The following is a 27,252-nucleotide window of genomic DNA, read 5'->3' on the forward strand; positions in this document are numbered from 1 at the left end:
ATAATGCTCATGCCTTGTAATATTAAATGAAATCTGTACAATCCACCCCACTGATTAATATACCTCCTTCATAATTTTCATGGCCGAACAAAGTGTCCCGGAATGTAAGAGGAGGAGGAGACAGCAGAAAAACATACCGTTGTGTTTTTTTTTGTTTACCCCACAGTTTCAAGAAAACTGAAGGAAGAAAATTGAGAGAAGCTGAGAGGATGGAAGGATAAAGCAGGAGTTGCAAATATTGGAGGGCAGAATAGATTAGCAGATTTTTTTCCCCTGAGGTTCTGATTGCCTCTGAAAAAAATTACTAAGTGTAATCTAAACTAATTTACAATTTTTAGATTAATCTGAAATGAGATTCACATAAATACAAATGTGTGCTCCTGAGATAGGTTGCAGCTTTTGTGTATGCGCAAGTCACATTGTTGAGACAATTTCCATGTGGAAGATGATTCTGTTTCCTGGAATGATGACCTGGTTAGCTACATACCATCACAAGCAATTTGGACTGCAAGTTAAAAGAATATTGGCTGATTACCGGTAAGTTTTAAGAAGCATTTTGTTGAAGAGAAGGACTAGGGGTGACATGATAGCAGTCTTCCAGTATCTCAGGGGCTGCCACAAAGAAGAGGGAGTCAAGCTATTCTCCAAAGCACCTGAAGGCAGGACAAGAAGCAATGGATGGAAACTAATCAAAGAGAGAAGCAACCTAGGCAACCTTAGAAATTTATTGACATTTAGGACAATTAATCAGTGGAACAACCTGCCTCCAGACGTTGTGAATGCTCCAACACTGGAAGTTTTTAAGAAGAGACTGGACAGCCATTTTGTCTAAAATGGTATAGGGTTTCCTGCTTGAGCAGGGGTTTGGACTAGAAGACCTCCAAGGTCCCTTCCAACATCATTACTATTACTACTACTATATTATTATTATTATTATTATTATTATTATTTATTATTATTATTATTATTATTATTATTATTATTATTATTATTATTATTATTATTACTATTATTTACTATTTACATAGTCCTGACTATTTAAGTAATTAGTCATGCACACACTTGAAACTATGACTCAGAATGATTATGCATGAAACAACTAGCCATAGAGGTGGGAACTAATACACTGTTTCTAAAAGTGATGGATAAAAAGAACAAAACACAAATATATTCTCACTTGCCATTTATTGTTAGAAATTGTCATGTAGCAACATACTGGGTTGAGTAATGACCAGATTCATGTGGCAACAATGATACCCAACATATGGCATGAGGAGCAGCTGTTCAAGGCATCTGGGTACATCTGGCCTAATTTCTATGCAAACTGCCACAGCCTCTGCAGTTCCAATCCCACAAGCTTTGGTCAATCTCCAATTCTTTTCTCACTTTCAGGGAAATCCATTTCTGAAATCAAGGTGGCAAGAATACTAATAACAAGGCTGTCTCCTGTTGTTAGGGAACCTTTAACATGGTGCTGTTGAAGACACCCTGTTTTATCTGGGAATCCTATAGCCATATCTTCTATAACTTCTGTTATCACAATCTCTGTAATATGCCCCATTGCTGTTTACTTATAGCCTCTTCCAATCCCTTATGTCTCCTTCAGTCTTGTGCCCCATGAGTAGTTATAAGTATGAAAATTAATGTGGCATCTTTCTGTCCCATCCTGTAACATGTTTTTTTAAAGGTTTGCATAAGCTTCTCCCTATTTTTTTTTGTTCTCTCCCCCAACTTTTAGCAGATGCTATAGGGTTGGCTTAATCATCATTCTACAGTATAATCCATAAGTGCCATACCTAGAGAGGAGTGGCCAACAGCAATGACAGCAAGTCATAGTTGGCGCAGCTCACACTTTGCTAGAAATGTGGGAAGCAGGAAGGGAGAGAGTCACAAGAGAAACAATGGATAGAAACAGTGGGAAAGCAGTTATTGACGCAGCAAGAACTTTCCTACAGAAGCACCAGACGGGACTGATGCCTGCTATGGCATGTTTGGCAATTTATCTTTATTAGCACCAGGGCTTTCAGCAGATGCCCCACCATGCCCCCTGAGTAATGACAATGAGTTGCAGCAAAGTTTCTCAGGCCAGGCATTCAGTGAATAATAATGCCCTAATGTGCACTCAACTCAAGACTCCCCCCTCTTTAGACATGTGTACAATTTTATTCTTTCAGGCTTTCAGCATGCATATGCTTACCATACACAGAGACAGATATGTAATCTGTGAGAAACTGGAAGTATTTGGAGGTAGTGAGAAACTTCATCCATGATTTCAATACTGATTCATTGGACAACCTGGCATCATCTTTTCCTAATCGATCTTGTTTCACAGAATGGCACTAAGGGACTCAGAGAAGTGGCACTGAAGCACCAATACCTAGAGTTTCTTAAATATTTGTAGGACCCAAACAGCTATATACAGGATAAGAAAACATGCCACAAGGAACAACTTGTGCATACAAGTGATAAGGTGATGTTGCAAAACAGCAGTGTTGGGAAATAAGTTAAGAGCTGTAGGGACAAACACTCTGATTAGTCTTGAGAAAATATTCTTTCTTGTGACTTTGTGTACCAACTCAGGGAGGATGAAGTCTAGGTGGTTAGAGCTATAGTAGATATTTACATACATACTTGAAATATACTTCTTGGGCTGGACTAAGTTAAGCAACTAAATAAACCATTATCCCACCTCTCTACTCACAATGCACCTTTAAAGCCTCAGAATATTTTTAATGCTCTCCACAATCCCAGAATTGTACTGAAATCTTTTGGTTGCCAGAGTCAATGAGGTGCAGACTTCCAAATTAGGAAGAAATTATAGTCTTCAGTAGTATTCATGCTACTGTCCCAGACTAAGGAGCAGTTCCATTCTGTGGCTTTATATTCTTTTCTAGTGCCCTGGAAGAAATAGAGCATAAGGCATGTTCCATGGTTTCCAAGAATAGAAGACATCCTAGCATCAGTGAAAAGACATGTTTTGGAAGTACCAGCACTAGAGGTATAGGAGAGAATGCAGGCAACTGAAGTGGAAGCACTATGGACACTGAATATTCAAAGCATGTAGCATGCCTGAAGTTCAGAAAAGGAATACTCATAGCACCCAAAGACAGGAGCTAAGGTGGCCTGTTAAGGAACAAGGCAGGAACATTCAGTGAAGGGGTTATAACCTGGTTTTAAAAATTCTCCTGTTCCTTCAGCCTACCCCATCCCAGCTCACATAAGTTGGGTTGCTATTTGCTGATCACTTGACCTCAGCTAGCAGCTGTAGCCAGATAATGAGCCCATAGACTGAGGACAGAATTGGAGTAATAACCAGGGGCCATCGTGTCTTCAGGAACTCACAGGAAGTGCCAATATTTCAGGAGATAACAAACTCGGTCATAGAAATTGAGCTCCTTCAGGGGTAACAACCACTCAAATCAAAGTCAGGGATCCTGCTGGGAAGCAGGATTTCACTGACCATTGTAAATCCCAGGAGCGTCATGATACTCCTTGCTGGCATCCTGACACCCCCACCCCCACCCCCCTGGAGGAGCTCAGAAGCGGGTGCTCTGATAGCGCAGCCTGCGAATCTCAGAGACTCCATCGTCCCGGCAGTACAAGTCCCTGCCGGGACTTTGTGCCAGTCACCGGCCCCCTGCTCCCCCACCTCCCCCAGCACTGCTGGTGCTGCTGCTGCTGCTGCCTGAGCTGGAACTGCCGCAATGATCTTCATAGATAGAAATCTCAATCTGAAAGCAAGAAGATAAGGACACCAAGCAAAGGCATGAAAATCCTGCTCCATCCCACGTTCAGCTAAGGAGGTCCTCTCTCAAATACACTTTCTCCTCTGGAACTCAGTGGGTCACCTTGTTGTTGGCTAAGCAGGTATGGAGACCATCAACTTTACAATTGCAGCCGTTTTTCCTCCGATCTATGTCATCCATACAACTGTGGTCTCTTTCCTCAGACCACCTTTTGCTCTTTCACACAGACACAGACACACAGACACAGACATAGAAACACAGGGAGGTAGGGAAGGATGGGGGGAGAGGAGCAGATCACCTTACTTTTTTCTGTTCCCAAGCCAAGCTACTGGTTAGTCTCTCTTCACATACACATCACAGCCAAATCCCAAGCTGGCAAGCCAGTGCATAGTTAAGTCTTCAGTCAATGTGGAGTCCATCTTCCTTTTCCCTGCTCTTCTGTAGTGCAGATAACCAGGAAGAGCTACAGCACTACAATAGTCTGTCCACTTCCTAAGAACTAATTTCTGGATTTGTGTAACATACTTGAAACCTTAGCAGCTGCATGCACACAGTATGCTAACCTTAGTTTTAACTTAATTAAAAATGAAAATGGCTTAACTTAACAACCAATTTGAATGTATTATGCATGGGAGAAATGAGCCAAGTTGGGGTAACAATAGCAAACACAAAAAGATGATTTACTTAATGCTTCATTTCACTTCATGGTAAATTAGATGATAACTGTGCATTGTGTAAAATGTACACTGTGTGTTTTATCTGGCATCCATTGTTAAAGGTTGACTTGAACCCAAGACTCCCCCATTCCTAGACCACTAAACTGTACATTGTTGTGCTCATGAAGTCATCTCTTGTATCCTATTGTGAATGTGAAACACTTTGGGAATCACTATCATTATCATTTACAAAGATTGAAAAATAAATAACTAATATCCACATGGCCCCAAATCTCAGTAGGGATAGAAAAATAATAACATAGGTTATAATGAGTGTCTGCAGCATAAATTAGAGCTAGGTGTCTAGTTTTAGATGATAATGTATTCCGATTTCATCCCTGACTTCAACCAAGAAGGATACAACTCTCATGCCCCGCTCCACTGGGTCAGTCAGCAGAAGCCCTCGTGGAGCATAGATTTTCTCATTCTGCTCCTGGATATACTTGGAGATCTTCTTCAGAACCTGAAGAAATAATTAGTGAGCCAGTCAGAACCAAATGAGTACCTGTTTCATGTTCCCAGATAATACATTGTACAAATTTGAGAAGAAGGTATATTAAACAAAGTTGCAAGTTCTCTTAGAAATTGTGCACTGTTATAAGAATGAAAAAAACAATAATCCTTGCACTTATTTATCCATCATATTTTATGTTCACATTCATGATTTTAGGGACTTTCCTGGGTTCACCCACCCACCCACCCAACCATCCCTCCTAGCCTCTCTCTCCTGCTTCATAGTGCAGTTCTTTCCATGCCTTGTCAGATGACAGTCATCCTCCTTCTGAACATGGGCTTTGTATCATCTCAAAATAATACTGTTTTGGAATCCTATTAGTGTGTGTCCAAAATAGCGCTAAAACCTGTATCAATATTATCCTCTGAAAATTGAAAGTTTTGTCACACAGGTTTTTTCCCCAAGGCTGACTTAAAGTGCTGCCATCCAGACCTGTGCAAAACACAAAGCCAGAGTGAGATAGGGCAGATCCATCACTACTAAAACTCACCTCTCTCTCCAGCCACCTTGCAAAGATAGTCTGGCAGCAGTTTCCCTGTTGTCTAGTGACATTTATGGGATGTAAGTCAACCAAAGTCCAGGGAATCCATACCTATTCTCCTTAATATACCCAGCATTTTGTCTGTGGCTGGATTGTATAAAGTTTATTTTATACTAATGTAGACATCTATCAGTAAAATAATTGGATGGTAGCACTTTAAGTCAACTTTGGGGGGGAACCTGTGTGACAAAAGCTACAATTTTCAGAGTATAATATTCTTTTGAACTATCTACCTAGTATATGGAATTTAATATCTGGACAATATAAATGGATTCTCTGTGCTCTTACTATGGCTAAAAGACTGATCTTGCAGCACTGGAAAACTAAATGTATGGCTCCATTTATTCAATCGATTGTAGATCTGGTTGCGCTTGCCACTTATGAGTTGATTGCCCATAGATGTAGACTTTATATAGACAAGCATGACCATATAATGGGACTCATTTATACAGAATGCAGTAGGTTAAAAAAGCAGCTGTATAAATGTATTAGAGATATATACATATTTGCAGGATCAATCTGGATCAGTCACCAGGACCAGAAGTTTAGTCTTCCAAGCTTTTGGACTCGAACTGGAGCTCATCCTTAGGGAACTTCTCTCTCACCAGAATACGTACACATATACATATGTGAGTTAGACAAGTATATATAAAATTGCAATTGTGTATTGTTATAATGACATTCATTTTCTTTTTTCCTTCCCTTTTTTAGAGCACTTGTTATGTACGTAACTCCATTTTATCCTCGTGTTTGGCTCTTTTTTCCTCTTAATTGAAAAGCAATAAAACATATATTTTAAAAATATGCCCAAGGATTAAATCCTAGGACTCTTTTGAAAAGAACCCTGAGTTACATAATTAGAAAAAGATTGCATGGTATGCAGTGCAAACAAAGGCAAATTGCTTGGCCACTGCACATTACTTATTTCAATAACTTGTAAAATTAAAAGTTAGCTTGATATTGTTTCAGCTCCCTACTTTGGGAGCCATTAATACAGCATAATAAACCCTTGTGATATTTATTAATTAATGTAAATGTTCTATTATGTCTCCAAACCTTCTCATAGTGGGTCTCCATGCAAAGGAAGATGAAATAGGCTGTGGCACAGGCCAGACATCCTTCCAAATAAGAGCTGCCCCCAATTTTCTCAGCCTCCGCATAGAAGTTGTTCAATGTCTTCACTGTTTCCTCAAAAAGTTGCCGCTCAATCTTTGGAAGGGGAAAAGGGAGAAAACGACATAACAGTGATATGCAGCATGTCATTTTAATGACTACTGATGTTCTCCATGCAAATGCCAAAAGGCAGAACAGAGACAATGATAAATCAAAATAAGTTACGTTGCAAGAAATATCCATTTATGTGCGAACATTCATATTTTTTTAAAGAAATCACTCTCCTACTGTGTATTTAATGTGTGATTGCTACAGTTAACAGGTTAGGAAAAAACCTTCAAAGTGTCAGATTTATTCACAACTCTTCAGATACTCAACCCCACCCTTTTGCACTCTGTTACCACCTAACAGCAGAACTTCAAGGACTCAGTGTGGTTAGTTAAGAATATTTTTACACACTCTGCCTATGCAAAAGAACAATTATGACAGAATTCAGAAATCCAACCTTGTATGAATATGTGGGGTGAATGTGCTCAGGGATTAAATCCTAGGACTCTTTTGTGGTAACAGACATTTTGTTGTTCTTTTCCTGAGACAGGAAGGTGGAGGACACCTGCATCCTGTTTACATAACAGTCCTGTCTGGCCTGAAATTCTTTGGTTCCTACTTTGCTACTTCATCCCTTCCACAAAGAAGTACCCCTACAGTAAATTCCCTGGAGCTGCTCCAATCCTTGGCAACAGCTTCCCAACTGAAATTGAGGGAGAGGGAGTGGCACCCTAGTAACCTTCCAGAAGGCTATGAAAAGCTGGCTCTTCCCCCAGGTTTGGGCTAGGATGGAGTTGAGTCAGGTGTTAATTTTATAGGAGATTATGGTCCCTTGGTGGGAAGAATATAATGTGTTTTAACGGGGTGAGCTGCCTAGGTGAGATAGGCAGCATGTAAGTTCTTTAAATAAATAAAGTAAGAAAGTCATTGAAACAATCATAGAATGTTAATGAGACATCATAGCTTAATCTGAGTTCCAGTCTACTCATTGGTTTGATATAAAATTTTGCTATAGTCTGTGACCTTGGAGAACCATATGAAATATCAGATTTTACCCGACTGTCCAATTCAGGGGGAAATTTGGTTTGGAATTGACAGATGGTCCCATCACTGTAGTCTCGTTGTATAAAAACTTTGGTAGCCAATGAAGCACTCCTCCGCAGTTCTTGGAGATTGTGGACCTGAAGAAAATTAAAATCAGGAGGTTACAATGTGGGAAAATCTTTCTATACTGGTAGAGACTCACACCGTATCCTGATACTTGCAGATCAAATGCATGGACTTTTTTCATTCCTGGATTGCTCTATGCTTTGCTTTGTTCTTTTCTTCATTTTCATTCAGAGACAACACATAATTCTTCCTTAATCACATTGCATACTAAAGTCCTCCCCAAGATAATTTATATACTGATAGGTTGATTTGTTTGCTGTCTTAGGGCATACATGCTATTCTATAACATAGTAAGGGAGCAACACAATGCACTCAGCATCACAAAAGAGTAAGGGTGTTAAAGACATCTTAGAGAATTTAATCTTATACATTCCAATTGTTTAATTAACCATTTAAGAATAATCATTTGTTCTTGAAGCCTCTGAAAAGCTACTTAATTATCAGGATTGTTTAAGAAAAAATATTAATGGCCTAACTACCATAAGTAGACTCAATGATTCTGCTTCCATGGAGATTCACACCATCAGCACCACTCAGACAGATGATCATTCAAATACGTATTTACGTAGTTACTGATCATTGCATATACTGTAAATAGGAACAATTGGAACTGGGACAATCTCTAGCTAGCACTAAAATCTGCATTAAAATGCATACTAATGGGATATGGATAGAATGCTGAAATTGTTTTTAGATGATGTTTCATGAGTCATTTGGCACCATCTTCAAAGTGGTGTTCTTTTTGTATAAGCTTTTTGGGCTGTTATCTGCAGGTGCTTCTAATTATACAGTATACTTCAGTTAAAAAATTGAACTCACACATTTTAAAAGAAAATTATTAGTTTATTACCTAATTATTTAGAAAATATCTTCTTAATTAGTCAAAGTATAATGAAAATAGCCTAACAGAATAATTATATGTTTTCATGCTACACCCTCCCAAAGCATTAAAGGATCTTTTATGAGGCTGTAATACAAAAAACCAATATCCCACTATTTCTTAATTCTAGTTTTTTTCCCCCATTCAAATAGCACACACAGAGCGGTCCAATTTCAATTCTGATTGGGATCATCAGAATTTGGTTTTCATTATAATGCCTTTCAGCATGTGAAGCTGAAATAATACACTTTCCTCAAGTCACCCAGTAAGCATCATGGCTAAATGGTGATACAACTGGATTTCAATCTCAATTATTTATATTTGAGTCCAATGTAAAGATCATATTCTCACAACACACTGAAATATGCTTATCTATCTACACTTAGACTAATATACTGTATGGTTATTAAGTGGGAGGTTTTTTTTTGTTAACTAAGGTCACAAAACAGAAAATAATTTAAATTAGCAAGCTGAATGAAGATGTTCAAGCATTATGTTACCAAAGATGGTATGTTACTGGATACTTTACATTAAAAAATAAATATATGTTTTTGTCTCTATATTTGTACATATAACAGCCTTCAAGTGAATACAACTTGTTGAAACTCAATCAGAATTAAACAGGACAAGCCTAAATTAATAAGGGTTATTTCTTTTCTTTCTTCATCCATAGAGAGAAACCTCTGTGTTATAAGAACTCACTTAATAACAATCTCTTATAAGACTCAATTTCTTAGCCTGTGGTTGCATTAAAAGCATTGAATTGGCTAAGGTTGTGGATGATATCAAACTTGGAGCAGATGCAATATGATTTGAAAATAGGATGCATTGAATTTAATATAAATTTATATAAAATTCATTAGCATTACCATGACATTATGGCTGTTTAATCAATTCATAATGGGCAGTTTAAGAAATATTAGTGTTGAAGACTCAGTGCTGCCTTTAAGGCTATTTCTCACATTGTATGTTGTTTGGCCCTAGAAGTGGTTCAAAATGAAATAACAGGTTATGACATCATAATGTTAAACAAAAATGGGCCAGGGAAGCTATTTTTATGTTCTTAAAGGTCCAACAAGTTTTATTCGTTTAAATATGAGATCATCCAGTTCAATAAAACTTCCTAAATACTTAGAAAACTATTTGCAACTTAAGAGATGTAATTGAAACAGAAATGACGAAATAGTTTAATGATGGGAAAGTAGATTTCTCTGAAGAAATAGACAAGATTTACAGAATAAATTCAGCATATGCAGCCAGAAGAAAACTGCCAAGAGAAGTTATGATCCAGTTTATAAGAAAATCTATTAAAGAACAAGTAATTCAGAAACATTACCACCAGAGATTTAACATTTCTGGAAAAGAGATTTCTATTCAGAGAAGTTCCAATTACAATATTAAGGAAATGCAAAGAATATTTTTTCCTGACAGATCTCCTGAAACAAAATAATATTCTCTTTCACTGGGATAAGCTGGAAGGGGTTATCTTTACCTTTAGAAATCAATAGTATAGACTAAATTTAGTCCTTAAAGCACAGGATTTTTTTGGAAAAACATGGGTTGGAACTACACTATTTTTCAAAAGATAAAGATCAGAAAGAAAAAGATAAAAAGAGGTTTGATGCTTATCAAGGACAGGCTGTGAAGATGGGAGCCTCAGCTGGAATCCCTGGAACTTCCTCTTCATAATAGATGGATTGCAAGATTTTGACAAAAGAGAAAAAAGTTATTTCATTATTTGAAAAAAGTGAACTTTGATATAATACATTTGCAAGAAACCTGTATTAAAGAGACTGACAAAAAGTATTTAACAAATAACATCTTGGGACTGGAATTTATTTTTGGTAACTCAAAGAAAAAAATGGGGTAGTTTTGTATATAAAACCCCAACTACATCCACATTTTTGTTTGCTGATGATCAAGGCAGGTATGTAATTGTGCAAACTGAATTAGAGGGAATAAAATCTATTGTGGTGGGATTATACACCCCACATCAAGAAAAAGCCAAGTTTTTTAAACTTCTGTCTGAACACTTACTCTCCTATTCTTTTCAGTATTGATGTGTAATTGGAGATTACAATGGGGTAGTAACCCCACAACTAGATAGATCAGGTGATAAAGGAATTAAAGAAACACAAGAGAAACTGCCTCAAACTTTTTTCGAGGTGACCGATACTTTAGGTTTGGTTTGGAGGTGTAAATATGGACTAACAAAAGACTTTACATTCTTTTCAGAGAGACAGAAATCCTTTTCTAGAATTAATATGATTTGGATTACAAAAGTCTGCTTCACAAAGCAACCAAAGCTATTATTCTTCTTCCAAAAACTTTTTCTGACCATACAGAATGCACTAGAACATCCTAACATAATCAACTAAAATTATTGCAACAACAAATTTCTTCGGCGACTGTTTCAGACATTGAAGAGAAACTTAAATATACAAAACAGCACTTTTTTAAATATACAAATAAAACCAGGGAGATGGTTGGCATACAAACAAAGGAAACAGATAGAAAAGAAGATGATAACCAAGCTTCATGAAGGGAATAAGACTTATATGGATAACAAAAACTTTCAAAGATTTTTTTGGAATTATTATACCAATTTATATAAAGAACAAGAAATCTCTTTAGTTACTATGGAGGAGTATATAACAAATAAAAATCTTCCCAAACTATCGGAAAACTACAAAGACATTTTGAATACTCCAATAACAACTTTTGAAATAATTGTTGTTGTTAACTATGAAGTCATGTCCAACCCATCGCGACCCTATGGACAACGTTCCTCCAGGCCTTCCTGTCCTCTACCATCTTCTGGAGTCCATTTAAGCTCACGCCTACTGCTTCAGTGACTCCACCCAGCCACCTCATTCTCTGTCGTCCCTTTCTTTTCTTGCGCTCAATCTTTCCCAGCATTAGGCTCTTCTCCAGTGAGTCCTTCCTTCTCGTTTTGAAATAATAGAAGCAATTAAAAGAGTTAAAACAGGCAAATCTCTGGGACTAGATAGCCTATCACGCAGCTTCTATAAATTTTTTGAAGATCAACTATTTCTTCTAATGAAGGACTTAATGAATTCTATCTTATAGGGGAACCTTATACCAGACTTTTGGAAGGATGCCTACATTTCTTTAATACCCAAAGATGGACTAGATTTAATTTCTGTGAAGAACTACATGCCAATTTCTCTCCTTAATAATCTCTTTTAGTTGAAAGACTTTAAAAAGTTTTACAGGATTATATACCTGAAGACCAGAGTGGTTTCTTATCTAAAAGACAACTAAAAGATAATGTAAAAATAATTTTGAATATAATTGAATATTTACAACGTAGCAACAAACAGGTTGCATTAGTCTTTCTGGATGCAGAAAAAGCTTTTGACAACTTGAACTGAACATAAAGTAATGGAAAAGATGGATTTTAGATTGGGCTTTATACAGGGTCTGAAGCCCATCTATACACTCCAAAAAGCTTGAATCATGGTGAATGGAGACTTGGATTTTGAAATTGACTGAACTAGCAGAGATGGTGAAATTAACTGCTTTGATAATGGACTAGATCAGGCATGTCAAACTGCTGGCCCACGGGCCAGATGCGTCATACCAAAACTGCGCCCACCCCATTGCTTGCAATGGGGAAAAAGTTGTGATATGTCATGCGATGTCACATGGCATTGCAAGTTTGACATGCCTGGACTGGACAGACTGGAAACTGTTTGTAGACTTTCTACACCCTAAATATAATAACAGATGGTTAACAGAGGGATTTGAAGATTAGTGTAATGTTTAGCTCAACCTGTTGACTGTTTTTTCTTCTTTCTTCTTATACACACACACTTGTGTGTGTATGTGTGTGTGTGTGTGTGTGTGTGTGTGTGTAAAAGGGGAGGAGAATTTACTGCTTTTTCTTTTCTTTCAACATCCAGTCAGTGTGCTTATCCTATATATTAAATTAAAAATATTAAACTTAATTGATCACTTTGTTTCATTTTGTTTTACTGTTTTGTATTTATTCAAACAAATAATAATAATAACAACTAACAGATGCGCTAAATTTGAAAGCAATCCTGATTTCCCTGAACAGAAATTGGACCTGATGTTTAACTTATTCTGTGCTTAAATGGAAAACTTCCAGGATCAGAAACTGAAGACTGAAATTAATTACTTTAGGAGTGGAAGAAAATTGAAATTAGATAACTATAGAAGCAACTACCTATTATTTTGTAAATGGGGTGATGGTGGTGAGAGAGAATTTGTGTACTTTTGTGCTTTCTTTATTTCATGGTGTTAAGCGTAACTCAGAGTCTTTAACAAGTCCTTTGTGCTTCTTGCCACCCGCCCTCCTATGCCCTCAGGAACTGTTGCCCATCCCTTAGCAACAAGCAAGCTTTTAGCTATTTCTGCTCTGACTCAGATTAATTCTCCTGTTTAGGGATGCATCTTTTATTGACAAACAGGATTTTACTGGTTGAAATGGGAACATGGGAAATATGGAGCAAGAGCAATAATGACTGTGAAAAAAATCAGTGAAGGATGGGGTTCTTGATAGGGGCTGACTTGAAAAGAGTTTTGAAACCAGAATATAGCAACAATTAGAGAAAAAACTTCAAAAATCTCTTTCCCTTCTTCTCCTATGCCATTTTTAACCTTATTTCAACAACAACAACAAAAATCATATTAGGGACCTGCCTCCGAGTCCATAATTGATTAATCTGAATAATGGAGCTTGCATTTATTCTAGAAAATCATAGCTCATGTATCTCTTTCTTCCCTATTCACAAAAGGTATAACTTAAACCAAATCCAAAGCATCAGACATAAAGAAGCCTTACCCAACCTTGTTCCCTTCAGATTCATAGCACAACAATAACTATCATCCCACAAGCATGGCCATTGACCGGGGTGCTAGCACAGTCCAACTGAGGAGTGCTCCCCTGGGCTTCTGATTTTCTGTCTATGTGTGTCTCCCATGTGTTCAGGGAAATCCATTGATTCACAGCTAAGCAAAGGGCCACCTGCTCCTCTTAACAATTGCCTGCCTTGGTTGGGGGGGGGGGTTGGAAATCAGGCAATTAACTTTATAGTGAGTGATGGTATTCTTAGCCCTCAAAGATCATCAGGGTTGTTTTTTTTTAACTTCCTTTATTTAACCTGTACAATTGCTGCAAAAAATCAGTAACTCGGGAAACACAGGCGACCCTTAGCACAGCAAACCAAGGAACATGGAACTACAACAACCAATAAAAGCTAACATTAGGGTGATTGATTTAAAGCTTCCTGCAGCATCAGAGAGAACAAGCACAAACCAGGAAAAGCTGACTGCAGCTCCAATGATTCGGCAGAGCCATAGCTCTGGTACATGTGTGTTCTACCTTGCCGGCGTTGCTCACCTCAGTTGCCATGTTTCACCAACGTGGCTCAATGCTGTTCCTCCACACGGAAGACTGAAGCTGTGACGATAGCAATTTGATGAGGAAGAAGACTGCTTTCCCAAAAAAAGGCGCTGTCCCTGGTGTTATAGTCAGAGGAAGCGCTGAAATCTTGAAGCTGCTGCCAGCAGGGGCGGAATTTAGTCTGCTGCGTTGAGGTGGCGCCTGCGGTGGGAAATAGACGCAGAGTGTGTGGTGCTATCCTTGGTCCTGAAACTTGCTATTTGAAAAACAGGAACTGGAGGCAAGCATCTCATCTAGCGTTGACGACCCATTTCCCAAGCTAATTCCTCAGCTGGAAGCTCAGCTTCGTTGCACAGGCTGGCTCAGTTAGTGGCATCATAAGGGGAGGGGATCAACAGCTTGAAGTGGGAGCTGCACCCTCCCTTCCCTGCATCCCCATGTTGGAGGGACAAGATCCAGCTCGAACTCAGGGGAGGGACTGTGAGAGGCGGAGCTGCCACAGCAAGGAAAAGAACTCAGCTGACGTTTATTTCCTGCTTGTCTTGCAGGAGCTCACAAGCAAGCAAGCTGCTTGGCAGCACTTTTCACCCTTATTTCTAAGGCTTTGGATTGCAGTGTTTCTCTGGAAAGTTCTGAGATTGCTCCCACTTCCAAAATTCTTTTTTGATCTGGTGAAAGTCCAATACCAGCTGTCACATGGCTGCACTCAGTGCCAAAGAAGAAATGGTTTAAAAAAAAGTAAGATTGATTAATTTGCTGTGCTGATGTAAATCTAAGATATGGTTTCTTAAGTTTACATAGAAACGGTAAAGAGACTCACATTCCATAGCATGTGATTAATTCCACAGTCTATATTAAGTAATCGTATTTACTGATTTTAATGCCTCTGCTTGGTTTGCATAATTATTCTACAGATAGTGGACTGGGATAATAGTTATGTATGATAGGGTAGACTCTTTTCCTTAAACTTCATTGTAATCTTCATATGACTTTGGAATTCTCATTATCTGTTGTTTTCTAGAGCTTATTTTTACATGAAAAGGAGTTACTTTTTTCCACTTTGAACATGAAAACTGAGGCTCTCAAGAAATGGAAATCTGCATTCAACCTCACACTTTCCCCCTGCAATTGTTTAGTATGATAAGCTTTACATCATGGGTGTCACTTGTGATGTCACGTGACGTGTCGTGATGTATCGTGACTTTTTTCCCATTGCCAGCAATGGGGTGGGCACAGTTTTGGAGTGATGCATTCGGCCTGCAGGCCGGCAGTTTGATACCCCTGCTTTACATGCTTCTTTCCGCCTATTTTCATTTTCTGTCTACCTAAGCAATTCATTTTGTTCTCTCTCAGTCACTGAACTGTTTAAATTAGCGTGACCTCTATTATGAAAAGGATAGGATGCTTTTGAAAGTTCTAAAAACTCATAGTTGTTTGACTAATTGTGGTAGGGCATCACATTAATAATATATAAGCTAGATGTACATCTCATTAGGAGTTCTGCTTCCATCTTGTTTAGCAAGTGACTGGTGCCAAAGAAAGGCTTTAGAACTTTTTATGCCTAAGGCTACCATCAACATTTGTCAGGAGGAGGAAGGGAAAACAAGAGGAGGCAAGGCAAATAGAGACTTCACTGTACGTGTCACTAAGGCTTGGATTTTTCTGTTTTTCTGTAGATCAGGGGTCTTCAAATTTGGTGCTCTTATGACTTGTGGACTTCAACTCCCAGAATTCCACAGGCAGGCACGCTGGCTGAGGAATTCTGGGAGTTGAAGTCCACAAGTCATAAAAGGGCCAAGTTTGAAGACCCCTGCTCTAGATGGAAAAGAAGTATTTCTTAGTTTTAATTTGTTAAACTTAAAGGGTATGGTATAGTTTTGTATGAGTTTCTTACCCCAAAACAGCAGAAAATAGAGGTTCTGATTTGTAGCAATTATAGACAAGGGACTCAAAAAAGGGGCCCATAAGCTGCTTATGGCCCTGGGCCACATGTTGCTTACAGTGAGTTTTATGTATTGGTTATGTTATTTTTAACTTTCTTTTTATTTGCTATGCTAAGAACTTTGTTCTAAAACTGCTTTTATATTTCTTTTGTTCTTTTGATCCTATTTTATAAAAGACCACCAAGCTACGGTAGACCTGCAGGTTAGCCTGGGAAGTAAAGGCAGTGTCAAATTGCTTCCTGGTTGTTGTGAAGAGATAAGGCTGGATTAAAAGACATGTTCAGAGATCACAATTTGGAAACAGAGAGACTGGGACTCCCCAGTTGGGACTCCCTAACTAGGGAAAATGCATAGTAGAAGCTACAGCGATGTCATGTGCATCATGACATCGCCACACGATGGTATGAATAATATAATTTATGTCAGTCATATCAGGGTGCAAATGAAATGTCGGATGTAGTTTCTGTCAGTTATATGATGACATTACATCCCTCACATTCCCTATCCCTGTGAATGCTCTTTAAAAAAGCAGGTCTTCATGTAGCATTTGAATAAGTCTTCCTTTCTTTTTTTTTTGTTTTCTGTTTTTTTTTTAATATATTTTATATTAATAGTGTTTGTAGTTATCCTATATGAGCTAGAGAGTGATAGATTTTAGAGTTTATGGTTGTTAGCATATGGTTGTTTATGATTCTTTTTTTTTTGTTTTTTATACCTTGTACTTAGCTCTGGGAAGTCGGGGGGGGGGGGGTGGGGAGGGGGGGAGAGGTAAGGAGGGAGGGATAGGGGAGGGGTAGGGGGGATTGTCAAAGATAAAATGTATGATAAAACTTTTCAATAAAAAAAAAGCAGGTCTAAGAGCAGCATGGGGAAAGGATGTGTATTTTAATTCTGAAGCAATGATTAAATGCTTTGCTGGGATAGGCCCTTTGGGCAGTGCACACTGAATAGGAATGCAGAATGAGAAAGGAAAATTCCTACATTAATTGTGATTTTGATAAACACAATTGTTATAGTTTGGCAAGAAATAAATCTTTTTGCAGCTCTGATTACACAAAGCCAATGCAGAGGACTTTTCTTTCTTTCTTTCTTTCCCTAAAGATATGACTGTTTAAAAACAAGTTTCACTGTAGAACATAAGCTACCTTTGGGAAGGAAATATGCTTAACAAATCAGTGGCACTATGTGAAAAAGGTAATCTACCACCAACAGTGCCTTACAGCACATAATTATGCCTACTTCCTAATGGGCTCAAGCTACACTATTTAGTTTATAGCTGCTACTACAAAACATATTTCATTGCAGCTACTCTCATAGAATGTAGAGAAGAATCTTACATAACCCAAGGTTAACCAAGAATACAGCAATCATTGGAACTCCAGTAAAGAAAAAGAATAAGGGCAATGAGCATTGCTATTTGTTTAGGCTTTGTAAAATGTGATTGGCAGGTATGTGCTTCCATGTGCTCTAGAAACGGAAATAATTGGGCTACTTTGGATATCCTGGTTTAATCAGCATGTTGTGCCAGTGCTACTTGGTTCCCCCCTGAGCGCAACTATTACTGTGCCACATGTCTGTCATTCCATCCATGTTGTTAACCACAAGTCTTCTCCGGCTGGCAGAAAGGGATATGCTGTGGTTTCTATAGCAACACTTCTGCCTTGGGATCCAGGAATAAGAGATTCACCAGTAATACATTCACCATGGTCTGCAACTCCTTTCTTGAAGCTGAAATTTGTTTCTGTCATTCTATTTCTGAGATCTTTTTTTTCTCCAGGAGGAGAAATAAATGACTTGTACAAAATACTATGCCCCAGATATCTACTTCTAATCCCTCACTTGTTATAGTGAAACTTCACTACGGGAAGAAGAAAAGGAAGGGAGCCTATTCATTATGGTTAAGGGCTGCATAGTATCCAGGACTGTATTGCAATCTCAATGGTACCCTCCCCATCCAAACACAGCATTTGGCAATGTGCCAAATGAAACATCACATCAGCAAGCTGGAATTTCTATAGCTTGTGGTCACTCACCTTCAAACTTTTCAGCCTGTTATACTATAGAATAACTCAGAAGACAAACCTGGCAGAGTTGAACTCTAACCTCTTCTCTCAAACAATTATCTGAAATACACACCAGGTCAGCACTATCATTCAGGTTTAAGTATTGGATAAAGTATGTTTTAGCAGCAACTGACCTGTTTTTTAAGTTGGAGAAGCCACCATCACTGTCATCCTGATTTTCTCGATTAGGCTATAACCTGAAATGAAATGAAGTTTAGTCGTCAGTCTACTTCTATTTTTTTCATGGCCCAAGATGTGTTTTCCTATTTATTTAGAAACTTATATATCTGTCCATCGTATACACGATTATCTTATGCAGCTCACAATTATAATCAGTAAAAGAAGAATAAAACAAACCAAATCATATTTCTCTATCACAGCACCACAATATTCCATATGCTCTACATACATTTATATTTGCTAGGTTAACTACTACCCTAGTTTTGATCCTGGACCAAGAGATGGGTCTTCACAGCCCACTGGAAGGCTAATAAGGTGACTTCTCTGAATCTCAAGGATGAGGCTATTCCCAAGGGTAGGGGTGGCCGTGTAAAAGGCATCTCGCTAATGTCACACCAAATGGCAATATTTAAGGGAAGGGATCTGTAGTGTGCTCATTCCATCTAATCTGGTGGAATGGGCAGTCACCTCAGGGAGAGGCTGTTCCACAAACAACCAGGCCCCAGGTCCTATTTATTTAAATATATATACATAAGACTACAATAATACAAAGGGATTTCTCTGCTCCTTTTATTATTATTTTGCTTAAAAGGTAAAGGTAAAGGTTCCCCCGCACATGCGTGCTAGTCGTTTCCAACTCTAGGGGCCGGTGCTCATCTCTGTTTCAAAGCCAAAGAGCCAGCGCTTGTCCAAGGACATCTCCGTGGTCATGTGGCCGGCATGACTAGACGCCAAAGGCGCACGGAACGCTGTTACCTTCCCACCGTAGTGGTCCCTATTTTTCTACTTGCATTTTTACCTGCTTTCGAACTGCTAGGTTGGCAGAAGCTGGGACGAGTAACAGGTGCTCACTCTCTTACGCGGTACTCGGGATTCGACCCGCCAAACTGCCAAACTTCTGATTGACAAGCTCAGCGTCCTAACCCACTGAGCCACCGCATCCCTAAATTATTTTGCTTAGCTCTTTGTTAGTTTGTGTTTTTCTTTAACATTTCATAAGTTGGTTTAACAAAACACAAACCTTTAAAGTGGGATACACTTGGCCCTAAGACCACTCAGAGGGGCAGTTGTTTTTTTCTGGAGCAAAATTTTGGCAGCAACCCCACCAGGGAGGAGTTCTTGAGCTCAAGCAACTGATGCAATCCTGGGTAATCCTTTGCTAGAGGCCTCAATGTGTGAGGAAACTGTTTTTTTCTGCAGGTAGCAGGCAGGGCAGACAGATAGTTTAGTGCATTTTAAGTCTCTCTCACCATCTACTTGGGCCAAGTAGTGATCTCAGCCTCTACTGGGGGGAAGAAGCTAGAATTGCATCTGAACAGATCAAGCTTACTGAATCAAGTTCAGACTGCTGGGCTATTTAGACTAGAATCTATTCTGAGACAGAGGTCTTCCTAGTTCCTTTGAAGGAGAATTCAAGAAACCGTAGGGCAGGGGTGTCAAACTCAATTTCACTGAGGGCCACATCAGCAATGCGGTTGCCGTCAGGGGGCCGGGTGGATGTGGTCAGGGTGGGCCTACTGGGTGGGCATGGCTGGAGTGTGTGTGGCCTACTGGGTGGGCATGGCCAGCTATACATCATTCATGTCAAGGGTGCCTTTGGGGGCCTGGGCAGAAGTGGGGCAGATCTGAGGGTCTCTGGCAGAAGGAGATGGGACTGGGGTAAGTGCCAAGGCATGGTCCACTGGAGGAGCCTCACTGTTTCTCTCAGGTCATGCGGTGGGGGGGGCTGGACGGTGGCATGGAGGTCAAATGCCCAGCCCAGTCCTCAAACACCCACGGCACTAAGCCCAGCCCCACTTCCCCAAGGGGGTGTCCAGCTGCACTTATTCCTCAAGGTTGCTGCCGCTGTGCTTGTTCTCCTTAGCCAGGTTCCTCATGATGGGTATGAGGGCAAAGTCAAGAGGGAGGCCCACTCCCTCTCCATGTGAGGAGACCTGGCTTTGTATCCAAAGGTTCCTTAGCAATAGAATGGGAGACACCCCAGGATAGGCTAGGAGGAGGGGGCAAGAGGATGGTGAAAGGGCAGCAGGGAAGGACTATGGCAGAACTTCCCTCAGACCCTCCCTCTCCTTCCTTCCTTCCTTCCTTCCTTCCTTCCTTCCTTCCTTCCTTTCCTTCCTTCCTTCCTAAGAGTGGTGGGAAAATAGTTGAGATGAGGGAGGGAGAAAAACAGGCAAGAAACGCAGCTGGTGAAGTGTCATCCTTCATGAGAAATGAAGAAAATGCACAATCACCTGGAAGTGGCCAGCACATGGCCCTCACCTACTTCACATATCCGGCTTGGTGGGCTCTGGGGGAGGGGATGTGATGAGCAGCATGAGAGTCAATGTTACCTGCGCAATGCTGCCCAGCCTCCCTGGTTTTGGCAGGCAGCAGGGTGCTCTCCTCACAGTGCTGAGAGGCTGAGCCGGGTGGCATGAATCTGAAGAGAAGCGCAATGCTGCCCAGCCCCTAGCCTGCCCAAAGTAGGCAGAGCCATGTGCTGGCCACTTCCAGGCAATGGTGCATTTCTTCATTCCTCACAAAGGGTGATACCTCCCCAGCACGCGCCCAGTGGGCGGAGCTGACACGGCAGGGGCTGGTCCCTCACTGTTTCCAGATGGCCTTGTGGAGCTAAGACTGAATGTGTTTCAGCATAGATGGCCACCACGAAATTGTACATTGGCTCCTAGCCGGCCTGGGCCAGGGCCAAGGCAGTGGGGGCCGTTCCCTCACTGTTTCCAGGATGGGTTCGTGGGCCATATGAAACCACTTCATGGGCCAGATCCGGCCCCCGGGCCTTGTGTTTAACATGTCTGCCGCAGGGTCTTCTAAATGCAAGGCAATATACTGATATATGATCTTGCCATTATGTGATCTTCTCACATAAGAAACAACTCACAGTTCTTCCAATCAAAAAACTTGAGAATGATCACGTATGAGATCAGTAGCAGAATAATCACTCTGTTGCTTCCTAAAAGCTTCATCAGCATCCCCCCACTTCCCACCCCCAAAAAGCCCTTGAAAGCTGGTCCGGTGGGAATCTATTTAGCCACACTGAATAATTAGTTCCTGTCTAAAACAGATGCAATCTGTTGAGAGAAGATATTTTCTCAAAGCTGTGAAACTATGCATCATTTTTTTTCAAGTAGCAAAATTGGATAGATTAATGTAAAAATAAATCACCTACAGATGAACTCTGTTGACATAGCCAGGACATCAATACATTACAAGAATCACCTATCAGGAACACAAAGAAATTATGGTAAGTAATATATTTATATTCCAAAACTCTGATCCATTTATGTAGCTAAAGGGTCCAAGTAAGACCTAAAGTATACCTCATAAACTGAAGCAAGGTGAGGCTTTATGTGGGGGGGGGTTCCTTCTGAAGGGCAGGCAGCCCCCCAGCCCCAGATGAAATGGTCATGGAGGGCAATGACCAGTGACCAGACGGGAGCAGGCATGCCCACTACAATATCAATTAAGTAATTGGAGTGGCAGCATTACCTACAATGAAATGAAGTTCCACAAGCATCGCATGTACTGGTAGAAGTTATTTTTGATGAGAAGCAAGAAAAGATGGAAGGAAGTTGCCTTTGTGGTGTGCCAGGGGCAGGTTGAGGATAATATCATAATGTTCATACCTCCACAAATGGTTCCAGAGACATCTTTGTTCCTGAACAAGCAGCATGTGCTGACACACATCTTGACACAGCTGCCTAAAACCCTTTTATTCATATTGTTTTTAAGCCACTTAAAACAAGTGATTATCCTCTCTCAATATGGAATCCAACCCTTTCTAATATCTACTGTGGTTCAATTCTAGTGCTTCTTTTCCCTGTCCTGTCCATGGTTTGATTTTCTGCCTTGTACTTTTTCACCTCAAATCTGGGAATCTGTCAATTTTTGACAAAACTGACATCTTTACCCAGAAAGTCTGGTATTCAATTGAACTGCCAAATAATGATTTATGGTATAGCATGCTGTACAAACCAAATAATTGGGAGCTTACTCAATAAACCAGAGTTCAGTGTACTATGCTGTCCCTCTTTGTGAGTGATAGACAATGCAGTGTTTTGTTAGAATTAGGGAAAACTTAGACTGCTTCCACAATTTCAGTGGTCTGCTGTCAAGCAAGATTATTAATCTGCTCTCAAGGACAGATTATTCCAGTACCTGCTGTGCAGCTGTTCCTATCAGTGTCTAAATTGATAATATAAACCCTATAGGTAACCCCTGGTACCTGTCTGAGTCCAACATGTTTTTCTCACCCTATCTCTAAATATTGGGGGGGGGAAATGATAGGGAACTGCTGTTAGCACTATGGAAATACTCTTGATCAAAATAAGTTTCATTAGCTCCAACCATAATGCCAATGGTTGAAGATAATGGAAGTTTCACTCTTGACATAGAAGTTGTAATTACTACAAGTAGTGCACTAGGACCACATCAGTTTCTCAAAAGGATCAATGCACACTTATTCTATGCATATTAGGTACCCAATCTCTGGCATAACCTAATACAACTCTTGAGACTTATTTATCTATTTAATTCCAATTCAGATAAGTGCAGCTGAGCGGCATACATCAATAATAATAAAAAATTAAATTACAATTAAAACTACAATTGCAAAAGTTGAGAACCAGTTTGATGTAGTGGTTAAGGTGCTGATGTAGAAACCAGGAGACTGTGAGTTCTACCACCACCACCACCACCACCCCTTAGACATGAAAAACCACTTGGGTGACTTTTGGCCAGTCACTTTATCTCAGCCCAACTCACCTCATAGAGATGTTTAGAGGAAAATAAGAGGACAAGGGAGTAATGGTATGTTTGCTGCTTGACTTGAATATGAAAAAAGCTGGGATAAAATCTTTTTTAAAAAATAGAAAATTCGGAACTCTCAATATATACACCTTACAATGTGGGATCTCCTAAATCCTGGTCCTAGCACCCGGGGGGAAAACCTAGTTCTTAATGCCTTCCTAAAAGCCAACACAATTGGGATCAGTGCTATAACAGGGGAGTGAGGGCTGTCATTCCAGGGAGTAGACACCACAAAAGAAATTATTGCCTTTTGGGTCCCATTAGGTGATTTTGGTTCAAGGGACAAAGGAAGGGTATGCCCACCCTATTAGAATGTGGAAAAAGGAGAAATAATTGGAAAAAGTAGTCCTGTATGTGCAATTTTATATAAACAATCTTGAATTGAACCTGGAAATCTATTGGGAGCTAGTGTAGCTCACAAATTGTCATACACATATTTATAACTCACATAATTTGATGGAACTGTGGGGGGAAAAGTTTCAGATCTGTACATACTGTACTAAGTTAGGGCGTACTTCACTGAATACAATGAGTAATCATGTAGATTTTCCAAGTAATCATGTAGATTCCAAGTAATCATGTAGATTCTAAGTAAACCTCCACGTTAATGACATGCAATGAAGGAATAATACTTGTATTTATCATCTTTGCATTTTCAGAGGATAAAATTAGAGAAATTGCAACTTCAGATGTCTTAGAAGAACAAGACTATAGGTGCTATATCACAAGTGAGGTGCTAGTTATGAACTCTTGTCACATGCAAAAATTAATTAGAGGTGATATATAAATGTCTGGCATGCAGTTGGCAAATGATGGCTCACAACTGAAATATGAATAGCCTTAGATACAGAGAACTGAAAAGAAATGGTATCTGAGAGTGTTTAGTTGTGTGGATTTCCAGGATTGGTGCAGCACAGGATAGAAAGCATTTTACTGATTGTAGGCACAGTAAAAAAGAGAGGGAGGGAGGGAGGGAGGGAGAGAGAGAGAGAGAGAGAGAGAGAGAGAGAGGAGGGGGGAGGGAGGGAGGGAGGGAGGGAGGGAGAGAGAACAGGTAGTATCTGTGGTTGAGAAAGCCTTTGCACAGCTCAACTGATATGCCGAATGTTATCTTTCCTGGAGCAGCATGCCTTTCTCGAGGTATTTCCTACTTTACTCTTCTCCCACTTGGACTATTACAGTGGGCTTCCCATAGGATTGCCCTTAAAGATATTCCAAAGCTGTGGCTGGTCCAAAATGTAACAGCTCAAGTAATTATGTAAATATTGCAGTTCATCCATGTAAAACTGCTAGTTCAAGAGCTGCACTAGTATCCAGTTGGTTTATGGAGTTCATCTTGCTCAGGACATGAATCCAAAGCAGAGCTCCCCTTAAAAAAAGAACATTTTAGCCTCTGCTTGAATACATCAGGTGAAAGGGAGTCCATCATTTTTTTGGTTCCTCCTTAACTGGTAATTTTTGTCCCCTTGAAACACCACTGTGGCTTCTCATCATCTCCTTTTAATCCTTCTGAAGCATCCAGTCCTCAGGAGACAAGAAGAATCAAGGAGAAATTCCTAACATTCCCATGAGAGTGTGGTAGTGATAATGCTGAAGGGAGTTTCAGCCAGCAGGCCTTCTGTGATTCCAAGTTACAGGTTTTCCATTCACATTTCATATCTTCCTGCCAGCCAGCCAGATCCACTAGACAGGGAGCACATCATAAATGTAACAAAGCAGGAAAGACATCAGAGCAGTTTATACCTCCAAAGCATGACAAAGACCTCCTGCTGCTCAAGGCCCTATGCCGATCCAAGATTTTCTAGGGAAAAGAATTCAAGCCATGGAGGTGTAAAGACAGCAAGCATATGTGCAGCCCACCTACCAGCCAGCAAGGAGGTATTAGTAGCTGAAGCTGCAGCACAACACAAGACTGAGAAATCCCCAGGTGCAGTTTACTCCTTCACAGCTGAGGTGAGTTTTAATCAAAAACATAATTAGGAGCTTCAGAGACCAGAGTTTGCATATGCATCATAGAGATAAGGCAGGTTAATAAGTCAAGAGTGATGTGAGGCCAGTAGAATTAGAATGTGGGCACCCTAAAGAGTCCTGGTGAAGCACCACTTCTATGTTATGTGCTTCACCAACAGCCGGTGCTGTCATGGATTGGTTGGAAGAGCTTCAGCCATTGATTCCTTTCCACGTATCTGAAGGCCACATTCAGAATCTAGAGAAGGCAATTTCTTATAATCACACACTTTCCTCAGTTTATCATCTGGGCTCCCAATACTTCTCTAAATGTATTCTTTCCCTGCCTTACTAAAGCATTTCACCGTTTCCTTTACAATCATCTTCAGACTCCTCCACTGTTTCCTGTGATTTAAATAGTCAGTTCCTACAAGATCATGGAGCTGTTGAGATAATAGGGCAAATCAAAACAGACCTGGGACTGGACCAAAAATTCTTTGGACCTAGGACTGTTTATCTAAGTCAGTGTTCTTCAAAGTGTGATCTGGGGAACTCTGAAGTCCCCAAAATCTTTTCTGGGGGGGAAGTGCGTGAAATCAAATTAATATTTTAGCATTTTAATTCAGTACAAATAAATCTATATATAGCTCCCACAAACCAAAGGTCTTTGGGGTTTTCAATCGTTTTTAAGAGGGTCCACAGATCAAAATATTTGAGAACCACTGATTTAGGTGAACAGCCCACCAGGACTGCCTTGCAGTAAACAGAACATCAAAACGAAAGATAAATCCTGTCCATAGATCTGAAATCTTAGCCCTACAAAACAAAGGACCTATATAGTGTGGCCATTAGGAATTTTGTTGTGAGGAGCCTACTAATTAGAACAAAATGTTATTACCATACCTGCACTGCAATAGTTGCCTGGTCCTAGATGACGGTATCAAAGCATTTTCAGATAAACGTTGAACCTGTACAGATCTGCAGTAAATACAGGATTCTTCCTGTCTCCCACACTGCTCTGCTGAAAGGTTGGGCTAACCCCAGCATGTCACTGACAGGCACAGGTGCACCACAGGCCCAGTGAATTTGCAAAGCAGTTATTCATTCTCTAAACCAGCTTCCTCTGCAAAGCCAGAGGGAAGCTATAACTGGAAAGCAGACTAAAACAAGAAAAAAATAGTAAAAGTGCCTTGGTTCCTCAGCTACAATTTGATCAAAGCTTTAGCTCTGAAAATCCACATCCACGGAAGAAAGTCATAAGACACTGAACTCGTTATGTTTTTTACATAAAAGACAGGCGGCATTATAGAATAGGGAGAAAAGCAGAAATTAAATGTGCAGAGTATAAATTACCTGGGCATAGGAAAGCAGCCCAATCCAGTCAGTCAGAGTCATGTAGTAGGAATTTGATGCATTAATCTTTCTTCTTTTCCAAAGATCAAGAGCATTGAAGTCCCCTAAGCTAGAAGATCAGAGAGGTAGTAATGAGGGTTTCTTGACAGACAGGAGTATCTATCCAGCTGGCTTTAAGCCTATCCTGCACAGTCCTTTCATCAACCCCTGAACAGAAAGGTAATTTGGTGGCCTTTTAAGTTTATTTTTACTAGACTCTGTGCTGACATCTGGGAAAAGGCCATCTCAAGACATTTTGCTGTCCGAAGGAAGAGATGGCACCTGGATTGGCAACTTTACCACTAAATTCAGATAGTGGATTACTGCACACTAATTTAGGAGGCCATAAACAAACTGTTGAACTAGAAACATCACTAGAAGCCAAAATCACAAGACTGCATCTAATTTACTTTAGCCATGTCATGCATGCAAATTCATTGGAGAAGTCAATGATGCTAGGAATGGTTAGTGAATCAAGAAGAAAGGGCAAGCAAAGAACTCGCTGGCTTGATACCACCAAAGCTGATAGAAAGATGAACATCCATCAGCTGAAAGAACCTGTGCTTGACAGGGTAGCATGGAGAGCACTTGGCTATAAAATCTTGAAGAGTCAGACACGACTGAACAGTTAAAACTAAATAAATAAACTAAACTAACTGTATCACAGTTAATCCTAATAGAGCATGGGTGTCAAACTCGATCATGTCATGTGATGTATTGTGATGTATCACAATGTTTTTTGCCTTTGTGGAGCTGAGGTGGGTGTGCCCTGTGCATGATGCATCCAGCCCATGGGCC

General features: G+C 40.0%; 1 protein-coding gene across 1 annotated transcript; it reads right to left on the reverse strand.

Moving 5' to 3' along the window:
* Positions 1 to 1,185: 1,185 nt before the first annotated feature.
* On the reverse strand, positions 1,186 to 26,072 carry GOLGA7B (golgin A7 family member B). The gene is made up of 9 exons (XM_083363441.1): positions 25,966 to 26,072; positions 18,261 to 18,323; positions 14,118 to 14,321; positions 7,734 to 7,859; positions 6,574 to 6,726; positions 4,824 to 4,925; positions 3,650 to 3,731; positions 2,702 to 2,898; positions 1,186 to 1,404 (listed from the first exon to the last, which is right to left on the reverse strand). Exons 3-8 carry the CDS (start codon positions 14,127 to 14,129, stop codon positions 2,891 to 2,893), a joined length of 483 nt encoding a protein of 160 aa, XP_083219567.1. The 5' UTR covers positions 14,130 to 14,321; positions 18,261 to 18,323; positions 25,966 to 26,072; the 3' UTR covers positions 1,186 to 1,404; positions 2,702 to 2,890.
* Positions 26,073 to 27,252: the final 1,180 nt, after the last annotated feature.

Source organism: Vipera ursinii (assembly GCF_947247035.1).
Source record: "Vipera ursinii genome assembly, chromosome: 5".
NCBI lineage: Eukaryota > Metazoa > Chordata > Lepidosauria > Squamata > Viperidae > Vipera > Vipera ursinii.